The sequence below is a fragment of the Pseudoliparis swirei genome, chromosome 1 (genome assembly GCF_029220125.1).
Source record: "Pseudoliparis swirei isolate HS2019 ecotype Mariana Trench chromosome 1, NWPU_hadal_v1, whole genome shotgun sequence".
Lineage (NCBI taxonomy): Eukaryota > Metazoa > Chordata > Actinopteri > Perciformes > Liparidae > Pseudoliparis > Pseudoliparis swirei.
Genome location: NC_079388.1, coordinates 4361312 through 4377779, shown reverse-complemented (window position 1 = coordinate 4377779; position 16468 = coordinate 4361312). Strand labels below are relative to the sequence as shown.

The 16468-nt window shown below is 45.5% G+C and overlaps 2 protein-coding genes across 4 annotated transcripts; one reads left to right on the top strand and one right to left on the bottom strand.

Annotated features, from left to right (window-relative positions):
* Positions 1–19: 19 nt before the first annotated feature.
* Positions 20–9376, bottom strand: scn1bb (sodium channel, voltage-gated, type I, beta b). 3 transcript variants are annotated; one of them, XM_056433993.1, is made up of 7 exons: positions 8954–9376; positions 7504–7630; positions 7259–7422; positions 4431–4668; positions 3429–3570; positions 1446–1520; positions 20–526 (listed from the first exon to the last, which is right to left on the bottom strand). In XM_056433993.1, the coding sequence occupies exons 2-6, from the start codon at positions 7550–7552 to the stop codon at positions 1451–1453; spliced, it is 663 nt and encodes a 220-aa protein (XP_056289968.1). In that variant the 5' UTR covers positions 7553–7630; positions 8954–9376; the 3' UTR covers positions 20–526; positions 1446–1450. The 3 variants fall into 3 exon arrangements, with proteins under 3 accessions (XP_056289968.1, XP_056289882.1, XP_056290044.1); XM_056433907.1 differs by having other exon boundaries at positions 7504–7619; XM_056434069.1 differs by having other exon boundaries at positions 7504–7616.
* Positions 9377–9621: 245 nt separating this feature from the next.
* zbtb22a (zinc finger and BTB domain containing 22a) lies at positions 9622–14693 on the top strand. Its single transcript, XM_056433565.1, has 4 exons — positions 9622–10005; positions 11382–11597; positions 11702–12461; positions 13190–14693. The coding sequence occupies exons 2-4, from the start codon at positions 11394–11396 to the stop codon at positions 14230–14232; spliced, it is 2007 nt and encodes a 668-aa protein (XP_056289540.1). The 5' UTR covers positions 9622–10005; positions 11382–11393; the 3' UTR covers positions 14233–14693.
* The last annotated feature ends 1775 nt before the right edge of the window (positions 14694–16468 follow it).

Genomic DNA, 16468 nt, shown 5'->3' with positions numbered 1-16468 from the left:
ACTCCTGCATCATCACGTGGACTTTTTCTTCAGTATTTATTGGTACATCTTAAGACTAGCAACTGGAAACACAGTCTATCGTAGTCCATCACATTCTATTTATTCTTTTTTTTTTAGGTAAAATGTTTCCGTACATGTGTATCGTATTATTTATACAGTAGGTGGTGATTATGTAGTATAAAGCTTTCTTTGACAATCAGCCGCGTGGAGTCCATAGTACCGCCTAAGTTTGATATAAATGTGTGACTACGTACACGTGAAGAAGGGCTGTGGGTGCAGTATATGCTGTGTGGCTCGTTGGTGCATGACGGCTTGCTCCAAAAAGGGCAGAACATGCTTTAGCAGCGCAGAAGACTATACAGTGCCGGTACCATGCTCTCTGTGTACGTCACATCCATGTGTGTGTGTGTGTGATCTGTTGAGGAAAAGGGGAAAAAGAGGCTGGATATGAAGAGGAGTTTCCCCCCCAAGCTGTCGACATGCAGGTCAGAGGGTGGACGGATGTTTTCAGCCCACGGGGAGAAGCCTGGAGACGAAGACAACACGTGTTAGTGGGTTTAAAGTGTGTTTAAAGAGCATCCACTAGAAGCTCTACCAATAAACACCGAGGGCTGGGTCGTCTTTTGTTTTGCTCAGAATCAAGAGTTTTCGTGCCAACTTCTTTGTTGTTGACAACTTTTAGAAATATACCCAAAAAAATTGTTTAACAATAAAAGCTAAACTTTTAAAATGTAAATTAAAAAGAGTAGTGACACAAGATCTCTGTCTGAATATTGTTTTTTGTATTTATAAGCAATAACACATCAAACTGAGCTTGCAGTAAACCACAAAAACACTATCACTTTGTACACTTTAATTTGTTGGCTGATTCTGAAAATACACTTAATTATTATTACCTTGTATGTACTTTTATTCCGTCTGTATATTTAATATTGCTATTCAATTTTTTTCCTACTGTTAATAAAAACTTATTAATATTACCGCTCACTACTGTGCACCTGCTGCTGTAATCCTGCAATTTCCCCACTGAGGGACTAATAAAGGATTCTGATCTTATTTTATCTTAATTAATTGAACTACTAGCCAAGAGATCTCTTATATAATCACTCTTATATAATCACTGAAGGGTAAATCTAAAGCTGAGGCTAGCAGCCTGTTCGCGTAGCTTAGCATAAAGACCGCCAACATGAGAACATCGTGTCCGAATGTAAAGTAGAGAGGTGTAAAAACTAAACCTTCGTCTAATTTTAGTCTAGGCACAAAATATACGTTTTTATCTTACTTCCTAAAATGGTCAAACATTTCTGATAGAAATGAATACAAGATAGTCTGTGCCGTCTAAAAGAGGCAACATCATTATTTAATTCACAAAACTGAAAACACTGGAAAGGTAGACGGGCGTAGCGGGAACCAAACGCCGGCTGCATGCACTTTCACAAACATACCTGTGTTATTCTCCGACCTGCACCCCCGCACAGTTGTCTTTACTTTCTGAGGCTATCGCTAAATATTCAGCATTTCTAGGAGAGAAAGAGAAACGAAATGACGTTGTGAAACGATGACAAACGTCTAATTTGAGCACAGTAAAATGGGTTAAAAATGCAAAAACACAAAAACACATCACAGCTATGACAGATTTCTGTTCCTTTTTTTTGGACTTACAGGTGGAAGGTTTTGGTTTTTACTAGAGAGGAGGATGACAGGATGGGACGGACAAGACGGAAACATGACAAACAGACAGAGACAAAGAGACACACACAAGTGAAAAGGCACAAACTAAATGGAAACATTGATAATCTTCTAAATAAGTGCTGTAAGAGGACGGGTATAGAGAAGAGGAGAGTAATATGAACCAAAGAGAGGACGTAACCAAGTAAACATTTTAAAATGAAAGGTGTGACGTCACAGCAATACAGCATGAATAACATATAGCAGCATTCATGGAGAAATACACACTTTTCAAAGCTAAATTATTGTCATTTCTAACATGCAAGTGATTTATAAAGTTGTTTTTTAGAGTAACGGCCGAGTCGCACCAGAAACAGATGTTTCCGTTGAAGCGTGGTGATGTAGCGAATACTTACCGCTTGAGGTGCGCTAACTGCTAATAAGCTAGGAGGCTAAGTCACTACTGCTAGTCCCTCACAATTACTCGTCAAGCTTCTTTTTAATTTTCTATTATTATTTTGTATTTCATTCTTACATTCACTGAAGGGAGAGAAAAAAGTGTTCCCTCCAAAAAGCTTGCTAACTGTCAGTTAAGCAAGTTGTCGGTTACCTGGGTAACCGACGAGCTAACAGGACATTAAATTAACTCGTACTCAAGAGACATATTTGTACCGTCGACTCCTCAAAACCACAAACCATCTCGACTTTGGTGGAGCAGACAGGCTGAAGGGTAAAGAAAAGTGGAGCTAGAGTGCTACAGGAAGTTAGCATCGCGCTGGTTCTCGTCAAAAAAAGTTACAGAAAGGCAGTAAAATAACCACATCGCTGTTGCGTGAGTGCGAGTAATGATCCTCTAGAGGTGTACTCGATGCCATGACGTAAGCAACTGACATTTTAAAAGCACGAAGGCTTTGAAAACGTGCGCGTAGTCATGCAGCACGAGTGAGCTAGTGAGCTAGCATAGCTTCCTCTCCGACTCTGTCCGCGCAGCCTTTGGCGCCGAGAGTAAATCTACAAATCACGGCGGCTACGTTGGAATGAATTGGATGCAGGCGTTTCAAATGCTCGTGGTCATACTCCAGTTGTGTTGTTGTTTCAAGCTTTGAGCCCGTCCAATATATCAGTAGCGGCGTAAATGCTAGCCACAAACGTGCGGAAATGCTCGTAACAAACAACATGGAAGTGCTTCAGATATATTTGAGGTAATTTAGAAACGGTGCTTCCATTACACAGTTAACAGTAAACGGTAGGCTACTGCTCAGTAGGCCTTAGCTACACATCTTTAACAACCCAATTTAAGGTAGCCTGATCAATAATCATGTGTGTTTATGTTGTGATTTATCGTTACTGGAATTCTGTTTGTAAGACTTCAATATTTATGCAGGTATTTGCCTTAAGAATCCAGCACTTTGTTTGGACTCAACAACACAGACACACAGACACACAGACACACACACACACACACACACACACACACACACACACACTTGTGAAAGGGTTCGATGCTATTCGGATAAAAACCGTGTACCTCCAAAGTTTCTGCTTTTCAAGCGAAACAATTGTGTCCAAGTGTTTGGCTTGAACACTCAGGAATTTGTATTAGTTAAGGAAAGAATCCCTCAATTTTTTTTAAAGCACTGTAAAATCCTTCAATAAATGTAAAATTGCATAATTGGAGTTACAAGGTTTTTTCACGTAACGAGTTGATTGTGTTGATTGTGTGCACACAGACGTACGCAAGAAAGAAACAAAACACTTACGCCGCTTCTCGTATCGCTTCTTCCCCGTGCGCTGATATTTTCTTGTAGCAGTAAATCATCTCTATGAGGAGCCAGACCTGCAGGCCGATGACGGTCACGTACATCATGACCTCGGACACGATGGACGCCGTCACTCTGGTGGCTGCACGCATGAACAACGACGGAATCAAGAAATCAGACAAACAACCAAAAAACCAAAGTGAAGCCCTGGAGAGAGTACAGCTGATCTCTTGTTGTCTGGCTGAAAAAAACTTACTCACTGCATTATATTCTTCCTGATTTCATATTGTTCAGGAGCCCCCTCTGGGATTGTGTTCAGGCTACCTGTGAGTCATCGTCACCTTTCATCCCGATGCTTCATCTTTAAGATCTCAAACTCCACAGATCACATTTCGAGTCACTTACATTGAATTCTTGCGATTTTCCTCTGTAAATGGAGGTCTTATAGGCTCGCCACGTGTGCAGGAAATGAAGATTGTGCCATGTATTATTACAACATGTGCTGACTGTGTGATTTTATAGCATTGGTTCTCAAGTGGGGGTCCGTGGACCTCTGGGGGGGACGTGAAGGCCCTCTACAGGGGCGTACGTGAGATTTGTTTTAAATATATTTAAAATTAGCATCCATAAAAAAAGCCTTTAAAAATAGTTGTTTCATAAATATTCAATAAAAATATAAGTAAGTTCATTAACTTAATTGTATATATTATATGTAAAATGCTGCGTATTACATATGTTTTTCAACCCAAAATGCTTTGCACTGGTTCTCGGCTGAAAAAAATATTTCACAGGGGGTTCTATATAAGTCAAAAAAGGTTGAAAACCATTATTTTATAGGGAAACAGCACACAATATAACCAAGAAGCTGAATCACTGTCAATGGAGATGGGATGTGACCCGCTCGTGGTGCAGAGACGAGATCGGGGGGCCACGCCCACAAATCCTGCTTGTGATGCAATCTGCTCTCCTATCTCAGACCAGGCGGTCGCACAGCGCCGATACCTTTAGCCACCACGGTGAGTTCGACCACCTTCGTAACAACGGTGCTGTACTCGTAGTTGGTGTAGAAGAGGATGCGGTTGAAGAAGCATTGGTAGGTGCCCGAGTCGTTGTAGGTGACGTTGAGCAGGTAGATGGACGCGTCTTGGATGTCATGGCTCCTCTTACTTCCGTTCCAATCCACCCGATCCATGAAGTTGTCGCTCTCGATGGTCGGGCCTCGCTCGGTGTAGGTGTAGATCTGGTGCCACAGAGACAATCAGGGTCAGTCAAAGATGCTGCTGTGATGTATACATACACATATGAGGCCTCTGGGTATTGTTATGCACTATACAGTATATCATAGTTTTTCAGTTGAATTTCCTTACTTTCTTCTTTTGTTGTATTCATTATTTAAAAGTTATTTATACCATATATATATATATACTGTATATATACAGTATTTATACTGTATATATATATGTATATATAATATATATATAAAAAATACGGTATATACTGTATAATATATATATATGTATGACATACAGGACTGTCTCAGAAAATTAGAATATTGTGATGAAGTTCTTTATTTTCTGTAATGCAATTAAAAAAACAAAAATGTCATGCATTCTGGATTCATTACAAATCAACTGAAATATTGCAAGCCTTTTATTCTTTTAATATTGCTGATTATGGCTTACAGCTTAAGAAAACTCTAAAATCCTATCTCATAAAATTTTAATATTTCCTCAGACCAAGTAAAAAAAAGATTTATAACAGCTGAGTGTTTGTCAAGGCTCAGGAAACCCTTGCAGGTGTTTCGAGTTAATTAGACAATTCAAGTGATTTGTTTAATACCCTACTAGTATACTTTTTCATGATATTCTAATATTTAGAGATAGGATATTTGAGTTTTCTTAAGCTGTAAGCCATAATCAGCAATATTAAAAGAATAAAAGGCTTGCAATATTTCAGTTGATTTGTAATGAATCCAGAATGCATGACATTTTTGTTTTTTTAATTGCATTGCAGAAAATAAAGAACTTCATCACAATATTCTAATTTTCTGAGACAGTCCTGTATATGGTATATTCATAGTATATATAATATATATATATATACGTATATATATATATTTTAAATATACGGTATATATATAGTATATACATTTATATATATCATATATATATAATATACACTATATATAGTATATATAAGATACATAATATATATATATATATAAATATATATATTAAATATACGGTATCTATTTTAAATATACGGTATATATATAATATATAGGCTGTTTTTTCATTTTTAAATATACGGTGTATATATATATATATACGATGATATTAGGAGAGACCAGATGACACATGTGTATATATGAGTTTAAACCAGGGCTATTCAACTTCAGTAGTAAGTGGGCCGAATAAGAAAATCACGGGGGGTGTGAGGGCCGCACAGAATATTGATCAAATAATGGCTAAAAATTAAAAACAGTCATGTATATTTCCACAGGTAAACAGTCACACACGAAAATGCGTCGGTATTGTGTGGCAAAAGTGTTGCAAACAAGCATTACTATAAACATGTTTCAAAGTGTAAATATCTGCTCAAGGTAACCAGTTGTTTCAGATCCCTTCAACCAAACTGTTCCCATGAAAACATAAGAAATGTGACTTAATGGATCAATATAATAATATACACTTTTACTAATCCCCAAGGGGAAATTAGTTCTCTGCATTTAACCCATCCTTAGTTATTAAGGAGCAGTGGGCTGCGGTGAAGCGCCCGGGAAGCAACTGGGGGTTCAGTGCCTTGCTCAAGGACACTTCAACTTGCAACTAAGCGAGGATCGAACCCACAACCTTACGGTTGAAGGACGGCCCTCTTACCCCACTGAGCTACAGCCGCCAATATATAAATGACTTGGGATGAAACTAATATCTGGTGGCGCAGCGCACAGACTGCGTGTCTTTGAGTGCAGACTCATTTTGCGTGAAAGGGATCGAAACCAGGTCGGGCGATCTTTTTATTTTTATTTTTTCGAAAATGTATTTCTTCATCCGTGGCTGTGATGCACTGCTCACTTATACAATCGTAATCGCCCAAATGGATATGAACGGAGGCTTGAAGATCTCCAGCAATATGTTTGTGAATGTGTGACGAATCTGGTGAGCGAGACAGAGCCCCGCTGCAGATGTTAAGAGAACACAACGCACGCGCAGGGAAACCAGTAGGTTTGAAAACCAGTAGGGGTGTAACAACGGCAACCAACACGGGTGCGTAACATAAAGATGTAACCATACAGGTTTGGTTGAGGCAACAGTGAAACTCAATGGCTCTGGGTTAGATGTCTCAATGTATAAAAGAGGCGTGTCCGTCAGTTTTATTTTTTCTTACCAAGCTATACTGATTTGCAGGCAGTCTTGCGGGCCGTAGTTAAACTCAAACGGGCCGCATCCGGCCCGCGGGCCGCGAGTTGAATAGGCCTGGTTTAAACCATAGGGTACAAACAGAGAATGAGGTCAACACGGCCATGTCATCTCTGTAACAACATATCACGATTGATTGCCTCTGAACATCAACATGACCTCGACACTGAGCTCTATGATGTGATGGAGGGCGTGTGTGAGAGAGAGAGAGGGGGGGGGGGGTCATACAGCTTGGGTGTGGACTGTAGATGCATGCATATACACAAAGCCTGTGTCTCAAGGACACTTGATTTAAACTCCTTTGAAAGCACGAACACTTCCTGTGCTCCACAAATGTGCTGCGTCAGCTTTGTTTTCACGCCGGCACCACATTCAGGAATCCCCTCCGGGGCGGATGATTTGCACACTTACGTGGTAGAAGTCTTCCTCTCCTTTGCCCCTGAAGTGCCATTCGACCGTGGCGGTCCCCTCCACCTCACTCCTCTTCTTGCAGGAGATGCAGCCCAGTTTGAAGCCCTTGCCCACGACCGCCTCCGTGTCAGAGTCCGGCTCTGCACAGGCGCCGCGGCAGGATGCTGCAAGGAAAAAGCACTCACTACCTTGACCCCGACGCCGCAACACATCCTGAAAGGCCACGAGGTCGGAGCTCAACTCACCCAACATGCTGCAGAGGAGAGTGAGGAGCAGGAGCTTCGATGCCGCCATATCAGCCGGATGTTGGAGGAGCGGTTTTATGTGACGAGGAGCCTCAAAAATCAATACAGCGCTCCTGCTGTAGAAAGACTGTTGTTGAAACTTCAAATGATAGTCGTGACATCTGGATCGTAGTCAAACAGATGTTTGCAATGTTTGTCTTTTTCTGTTTTTATAAGACTGCACACTCAAAGAAATGACTCATTGGATGAACTCAATTAAATTGTTGGCAGGTTTTCCATCCAATAATTATCTGCAACTCCAACTCAAATTTAGCACATCAGTGCAATACAATGTAATTAAGTTAGTCCAACTCATTTGTATCAAATACATCTAAAATATAATAACGATATTCATTAAATTAAATTAATTTGTGTTTGTCCAACTCAAAATATAAATTAACTAACTAAAAAAAAATACAAACTCCACACAGAAAGAACGCCCCGACTGGGAATCGAACCCACAGCCCTCTTGCTGTGAGGAGACAGTGCTAGCGACTACATCACCGTACAGCCCTGAAAGTGTCTTCACCTCATGCAAACAACTGATTTTCAGAAGGCGCATGCGCAAAGGGTAGTCCCCAATGAAACACATTTATTTTGAGTTGATATGCACACCATCTAACCTAAATAAATCTAATAAATGAAAGTATTCATACATTTTGTGTTACACCCATTAAATATAAATATCTATTTTTGTAATTGATTTATTTAAATGTATCAAACAATATTTAAATGTGTCACCTCTAAGAAGGGCTTGAATCGTTTTTGTGAGTGTAACCTAAATAAATCTAATAAATGAAAGTATTCATACATTTTGTGTTTCACCCATTCAATATAAATATCTTCGTTTTGTAATTGATTTATTTAAATGTCTCAAACAATATTTAAATATGTCACCTCTAAGAAGGGCTTGAATCGTTTTTTTGAGTGCATGAAGCATCAGCTAAACATGCATTGTACAGTGTACACAGGCCTATAGGGGGGGGGGGGGGGCCCTCAAGCCAACAACAGAATTATTTCTCTGGACACAAATTATTTATGCTTTTTATAGCCACCCCCTGATGTATATCTCTATGGTGCATTCCAGGGGTGGCTTCTTCCTCTGCTTTTAATTATCCAGCAGCAGATGAAACAATCCAGATACCTGATTCACAGTGTTCACCCTTAAATGTGATGATAGAGATGTGAGTTCTTCCCCTGAGGTCTTAGACCGAGCAGCCATTAGACCTGCCTGGGGCCCCATGCGCTGCCTCTCCTGTGTTGATAATATAACAGGCTATACACAAAGGTTATAGGTGTGTTATATAATGTGCAGCGCGCAGGCTGCTGACCGGTCATCTGCAATACACTTACACAACTCAGTGCATATATAATGAATTAGCATGCTCCGGAATCAGGAATGGATATATACCTTGTGCAGGTTGGATGCTACCGATAGGCCGATCACACACAGATCGGTGTGATGGGCAGATCTTATCCTCAGTCCGGATCACCTCGGAGTAGAAAAAAAAGAGGAAGAAGAGGGATGAAGATACAAATCCCGTCCTCCCCTGTGATGACAGCTGAATGATGCAAAGATGAATGACCGGCTGTTCAATGAGCCCCGCGCTCGGAGAGGAGACGCGTCGCTCGTCCTGGCATTGCAGGTGAAACTGCCTGAGACGCCTAGCCCTCCTCCCCGAAAATAATAAAAGCTAATCTATCAGATCCGTCCTGTCCCTGTTAACCGTGCGCCTGTGTGCGCGTGTGTGCGTGCGCGTGTGTGTGTGTTTTCCTCCTGCGCCACATCACAGGAAACTGCAGATGCACTGCGGTAAAAGACCGGAGAGACCAAACGGACGTGCGTGTGTGTGACGACTGTTTGGCTTCTGCAATGGGAGTTGTTTTTTACACTGAAACAAGCGCAGCTGTGTGCGAGGGGCCACTGCGGGGGCCTCGCGCAGCGTTTACAGCGCGTTTAAATAAGCAACAAAGGGCTTTAACTGTCCCGGGCAGTTGATATTAGGGCGTACTGGCCCTTTAAGAGAGCTTCAGCGGGGGCGGGGTTAGTCCGTTTTGCTAATAATGACGTCACTCTGTCAGGAGTACCTAACAAGTCCGTGTCAGTTAGTAACTGACACTAACTGCCCACACATATAATAACTAGTTCAACAATAACAGTCATAGTTAGATAATATCGCAGCTGGTTAAGCTGCTGGCTCGTGTGACGTCATTTGACAATCAGTCCACTTCACGTCGCGCGTGAGCATCGGCGATGCTCTTTGGTGGACCAGCTCGCGCCAGCTACGCCTCCGGGCAGGCTGCCGCTCACGAGCCCGCTGCTGTCTCCGTGTCTCACACGAACGAGCGACGGCAACGGGACGTTGCATCTGGGATTCACGAAGGACAATGTGGTGCTGCACGTAGCCGGCGACGCTCTCTGTGAAAGTAAAACAAAGAGCTCGAGACACCGACACGCCGAAGGTAAAGTAACCGAGCTAACGGTAACGGCTAGCTGGCTAGCGTGTGAGCTAACCCCGTGTTGCGGTTGAACAGGCGACCGTGTTAACTGGCGACTTTTCATCCGAACGCGTCCGTTGTCGTAGTTACGACGGCCGTTCGAAAAATAGGATAGAGAAAACGCATGGCTGTCCTCGTGAATGCCTCTTAGTTTAATTGTGTAATACATTGTCAAACACTATACATGATAATATATACTATACACATTTAACAATGCGGCATTCACGAGGGCAGCTTCGCGTTCTCTTCCTATCTTCAACAGCTGTCTAACTACGACAACGACGGACGCGTTCCGTTCAAAGTCTCCAGTTAACACGGTCGCTTCTTAAACCGTAACACCGGCTACCGTCACACTCCAGCCTTCATGTTAATCGTGATTTTAAGGCCGTGTTGGTCTTAACGAGCTAACGTTAGGTCATCAGGTAGAAACTCATCACAAATCGATATATTTATTGACAGTCTGGCCACTTCAACCTGAGGATGGGGCTGGAAGATCAATCGATCAGTTGTATTAAACGTTATCTGTGGTCGATTGGCAGGCAACGCTTTAGTAATGTAAGATAACTGTATGTTAAAGGAAGATGGATGTATTTTTGAGTGGTGTTTTCCAGCTTCACTGCTGTGAGGATTTACTGCTCTTGTTGGAAAACAAGCAATTAAATAAAAATTTATTTCTCCAAATAACAATTTAAACCTCCCCAAAAAGACTCGGCACACTTTCATGAGAAAATCCCTCCGTTTCTTTTGTTTTTGCTTTATAATGTAATTATTCGATTACTAAAGTTGTTTCAGAAGAACATTCAGTTAATGAACTCATTGATTAACTTACTTAACTCAGGAAATAAGTTGCTGCTATTGTTTTCCATTTGGTCTGTCCTCAGTGAGACGTTCAGTGTGCATGGAGTAGAGTAAATGTTTTATGAGCACAGCTCGGTATGTATTATAAATTATTCATTAAAGTCATCCACACGTACTGTGATTTAAACTGTCCTTGATACACGGGAGACGATCCCTAAAATAACTCTGGAACTTTAACCTGCAGACAATACGCTTTAATCACGACCTTGTATATATAGATATATATATATTGTATTCCTCTGTACATTTAATATTGTTATTTTATTTTTTATTTTATTTCTATTTTTACTACTGCTCTAATGTGCACCCACTGTGGGACTAATAAAGCAATATCTTATCTCTCTTATCTTAAATGTTCCACCTCAAGGAAAGTGAAGTGTAGCGGCAGCAAAGGGAACCTAAAAACGACAATATGTGACTCTCCTGGTTTGAGACAAAATATTAGAAAAGATCCATTTGTAATGTTTTATTCTTCTCTTTAGTTTCGTGGGACCATGGATGCGACCTGCAGTGCTGCTGCTGCCGCCGGTTTGACGGTGCAGGTGTGCTTCCCCGGCGCCCGCGCCGCCGTCCTGGACAACCTGAACCGGCAGCGGGAGGAGGGCCGGCTGTGTGACCTCTCCATCCAGGTGCAAGGCCAGGTGTTCCGGGCCCACCGCTGTGTGCTCGCTGCCTCCTCGCCTTACTTTCACGACCAGGTGGGCCGGTGCGGATCAGATTTATTGGTTTACGACAAGGTTTCACTCGGCGCTAACGTAAAAGAGAAAAATCTCACCGTGTCGTCCCCGCGTTTTCTCGACAGGTGTTGCTGAAGAACGTCACGACCGTGTCCCTCCCCTCGGTCATGGACCCGGTGGCCTTCGAGAGCGTCCTGAGCTCGGCCTACACGGGCCAGCTGAGCATCGTGCACGAAGACATCGTGAACTACGTCACCGTGGCCAGTTTCCTCCAGATGTGGCACATCGTGGACAAATGCACGGAGATCCTGAAGAGGCCCCGCCCCCCGGCAGAAGCCGCCCCCGGGGAGGCCGCCGCGGCCCACCCCGGCACCGCGTCGCGCCAGCAGGCCCCGAGCAGCACCGACTGCCTGTACCTGGAAAGGGAGGGAAGGAGGAAGGAGAGGAAGCCGGACGCCCTGCCCCCCTTAGCCACGTGGCGGCGTCCGCAGCAGTTTCCCAGGTGGGGGCGACCGCGGCCCCCGTCGGCCCAGCACTTAGCCGACTCCCAGCTGGACGCCCTCGCCACCTACGCGGGGATCGAGTACGCCAACTGCGAGGAGGCGTGGCTATCGAGCCACGGCAAAGCGAGCCACTTCGCTCACGACGGACCGGGCCACAACAGCCGGTACCACGGGGGGTTCCCCGGCGGCGAGGCCCTGAAGCAGAAAGCCCGGTTTCAACAGCGGGGCGGGCCGCCCGACAAGAACAGAGAGAGCGGGGACGGCGACGACACGCAGGAGAAGAGGAGGAAGGAGAAGAGAGAGATCGAGGCAGACGAGGGAGTCGGAGAAGCGGCGGCGGCGGAGAGGAAGGGAGCAGGCTTTGCACCAATGGGGCACTGCGGTGAGCTCAAAGGCCTCTTTTCACTTTGACCACGGGCCAAATGTCCAACATGCAGAGCATCGTCTACAACAGGGGTTCCCAAACTTTTTAGACCACGCACCCCCTTCTACATCCCGACCGGGTTCAAATCCCCACACCCGCAACAGAATGCAAGAGTTGTTGACGGTGACTTTTTTGCTCCGTACGATCAGCACCCTGCATTCAAACATTAAATAGCAGAGTTTTTCAGCGTAAAATACGATGTGTAGCGGAAGTGCGTGAGTTAAGACCGAAATGACACTTGAGAGCCCTGAGAATGTTTAATATTATTATTACACCATTAGACCACCATTACATTTTTCCTCTCGCGCACCCCCTAGAGGCAGCTCGCGCACCCCCAGGGGTGCGCGCACCACACTTTGGGAATCCCTGGTCTACAAGAGGAAAGAGGGTCTCCTGGGTGCAGAACGGTGGAAGCATTTTCACTGAGAACTATTCCCATCTAGTTGAAGTCATCACAGGGACCGCCAGGATCGACCCGAAATATAAGTTCTCTGTAGTAACTCTGAGCCAAAGTTTTCAAATAATTAATTCATTAATTGTTGTATTTGTGACAAATCAAATGTTTCCCTAATTAACACATGACTATGTTGATTTCAATCAGGAATCTGATTGAGAAATTTGGAATCTGTGATTTTGATTCTGGGTCACGTATTATTCTCCCTGATCTTATTTTGTTCTTCCTGCAGACTTCCGCCCCATTTCAGACGAGAGCGTCGGACAAGCCGCGGGGAAGGCGAGCGTGGAGGAGATCAAGGAGAAAGTGCAGAGGATCTTGGCAGGAAGAGACCCCCCCTCGGCCCCTCCCGGTGGCCCCACCTGTCCCGCCTCCACCCGGCTGCAGTGGCCCTGGTCTCAGCCGGAGCCGGGCCCGCAGGACGGAGAGGGCGGCAGTAAAGACGAGGACGAAGACGACAAGGAGGAGGACGCAGACTTTGAATGTTTCACGGAGGCGCCGTTTAGCCGCGGCACGTACGACGAGATTGCAGACGGCACGGGGCAGGTGTCCCAGAGGCCTCTAGTGCCCGCGTCCCCCGACTTCACCGCGGCGGGGTCGGAGGTCAACTGGCCCTCGGCCGGCACGGCTCCGGGCGGCTCGTCGACCCCCGCCCCGAGCCGCCACCTTTCCGCCGCGTTCCCTCCGCCCTCTTCGCCGCCCTCGCCCCCGACGCCGTCGTCGTCCTCCTCGGTGTCCCTCGCCGGCGCCCCCTACACGGGCAAGGTCCACTTCTGCCACTGCGGCAAGGCCTACACCCTGAAGAGCATGCGCGACCGGCACGTGAAGATGCAGCACCTCAACCTGCGGCCCTTCGGCTGCCCGGTGTGCACCAAGTCCTTCAAGATGAAGCACCACCTCACCAAGCACCTCAAGACCCACGGCGGGCTGCGGCCCTACGAGTGCGGCCTGTGCGGGAAGAAGGTCATCTGGAGGGACAGCTTCCTCCGGCACCAGGCCCGGTGCGAGAGGCTCGCCGCCGCCGGTGGCGGCGACGCGAGCGCGCCCGCGGCGGGCCCGGACGACGGTTTCGGCTACGGGTTTGACGACGGCGAGGGCTTTCTCGCCACGGGAGTCAAGGTGGAGGAGGTGGACTTCCACAGGGAGATGGAGGAGGGCATCCGCGGCCTCCTGGGCGGCGTGGGCGGCGTGGCGAGCGAGCTCCGGACTCAGAACCTGGATGCGGATAGTCACGTGTTCAAACAGGAGGCGAGGGAGAGCTTCAGTGGAAGTTAAACGCTCGTGGGAAACTAGCGTGTAAACAAACGTGTGACGTGTGACTATGACGGAGACATGTGACGTGTGACGGAGACATGTGACTAGGGATGGGTATCGTTTGGGTTTTTTCCGATACCGGTGCTAAACCGGTACTTTTAAAACGATACCGGTGCCTAAACGGTGCCTGAACCGATACTTTTTTTTAAAACGCACAATAAGGACATTAAAAACCTCTTTGGCCATATTCCCTGTAGAAGCCGTTATCATGGAGCACTGACACACAACGGATATCAGACTGTTAACATACACAATATATGTTCTCCATTATATGATGTGATATGTATTGTCATGTGCAGACCTTATAGGGTTAATCCTGTCACTGTTTTGATGGGCAAAGAGAACAACCAATCAGAGGGACTGAAGATGACACGTGACAAATAAAGTTTTGCTTCTGACAGCGAGAGTTCCACTGAAACAAAGTGACGCCCCACGGTCTTTATTCCTCCGTCATTATATTCCCGTAACACCGGGTATACAGCCGGGATCGCTGGACATCAACACATCTGCTAGCAGACTGTCACGCTAACATGGTTATAATGGCTAATTTATTATTTCTTGGGCTACTTTTATGAATGCAAGACTTGCAATCAACGTTCCGGTACTAATCTGAGTTCAGGCTGCTCGTCATAATCGGTCTCCACGTGTTCAGGGGGACCGGTGACGGTCTCCCCATCGCGCCCAGCCTGACGCTGGTGTGCTCGACACGGGCTCACGTAGTCACACACGTCCAGGGTTGCCAGGTCTGTGTGACAAAACCAGCCCAATATCAGAACTCAAAATATGCCCGTGCCAAACCATATACACTGCTTTTAAAGTCCATGTCCAGTACCGCTCCTAACCATGTTGGTGTCCTGAGCATAACTCCTTCATGATGGGGGGGGGGGCAGGGGGGGCGCAAGTGACTTTTTTCGTCAGGCGCCGGCACCGGAGCTCTGCGGCGCGCGAGACGGAGATCGGAGTCGTGTTAACGCGACACGTAGAGACAGAATGACATGCTGCTGTAGAGACGACCAACAACAGACGTAGCTCATTCTGCACATGCGTTAAATACGTTAAACAAAATTAACTAATTAATCCTGTAATGTAATCATAACGCGTTAACGCGTTATTTGTCACAGCACATATATATATATGGTTCTTTGAAATAAGTTTTTTTGAGAAATCATAGGTTAGGGCACTTATAAGCTAGATAGCTTCAGCCTCGACCCTTTCGGTCAGCCACTTTCTTCTTTTGTTGAATTCTGATTGTTGTATATTTTGCTGATCGAAATAAACTAAACTAAACTAAACTAAGGGGTTAAAAGGGCCCCATTTGTGAATCCCACAGAACCAAACCCACCCCGGGATGGGGTGTAGGAGTAATCACACGAGGTGATTCTCGCCAAACCGTCCCACCCCGTTGGGGAGGTAGGCGATTCATAATCATACTCGCCTATGAATCGCTCCTCCCGTGTAGGCGGTTCTGAACCGCCTATCGCCCACCGCTCCTGTGAGAATCACAAATCCCTGCTGCTTTGCTGGAAAACACTTCTACTTACAGACTCTGGTTCGGGGCTCCGTGACGTCACTAGCACCAAAGTGCTTAGATGTCACGTGACAATGTTTCCATGGTGACGGACAAGGTCGCGGAGATCGAAGGCACTGCGCGGATGTGTCGGCGCATACGTGCTGATCTGGAGTCAGTTTGGTAGGATTTGGGTATAAATACATTATTTCATTTAAAATATGGATTTTTATTTAAAGATATTCATGTAATTTGCATGCAAAATAGGTCTACCCGAACCAAGGACAAAAAATTCAACCCGCGGCAACACTTCAAAAGTAGCCCAATTCCGCGGGGAAACCGCGGACCTGGCAACACTGCACACGGCGCAGCCTCCGCTGTCAAAGTTACATATGAGAGGCTCGTAACCTGCTGACAGGGCGGAGTCACCAGAGAAGTTCACAACAATAGTTTTTTTTCAATTTCAATCGGCTCAGGCACCGGAAAGAAGCACGAAATGTGCGTTGCGTCGTCCGGTAATACCGTTGTATTGGAACCGTACCATATTGGCACCGGTTTCGGTACCTAGTGACGATGTGACGTGGTGTGTGGCGTGTGTGATGTGACGTGACGCGTGTAGCGGAGGCGTGTGACGGAGACATGTGACGGAGACATGTGACGTGTGACATGTGACGGTGACATGTGACGTGT

Excerpts from the sequence above, each read along its gene's own strand:
- zbtb22a (XM_056433565.1), top strand. The coding sequence starts at position 11,394 with ATGGATGCGACCTGCAGTGCTGCTGCTGCCGCCGGTTTGACGGTGCAG. Across the intron at positions 11,598-11,701 it reads CGCCTTACTTTCACGACCAG|GTGTTGCTGAAGAACGTCAC; the intron begins GTGGGCCGGTGC and ends TTTTCTCGACAG. Across the intron at positions 12,462-13,189 it reads TGCACCAATGGGGCACTGCG|ACTTCCGCCCCATTTCAGAC; the intron begins GTGAGCTCAAAG and ends TTCTTCCTGCAG.
- scn1bb (XM_056433993.1), bottom strand. The coding sequence starts at position 7,552 with ATGGCGGCATCGAAGCTCCTGCTCCTCACTCTCCTCTGCAGCATGTTG. Across the intron at positions 7,423-7,503 it reads TCTCCTCTGCAGCATGTTGG|CATCCTGCCGCGGCGCCTGT; the intron begins GTGAGTTGAGCT and ends TTTTCCTTGCAG. Across the intron at positions 1,521-3,428 it reads GAAGCGATACGAGAAGCGGC|AAATGCTGAATATTTAGCGA; the intron begins GTAAGTGTTTTG and ends TTTCTCTCCTAG.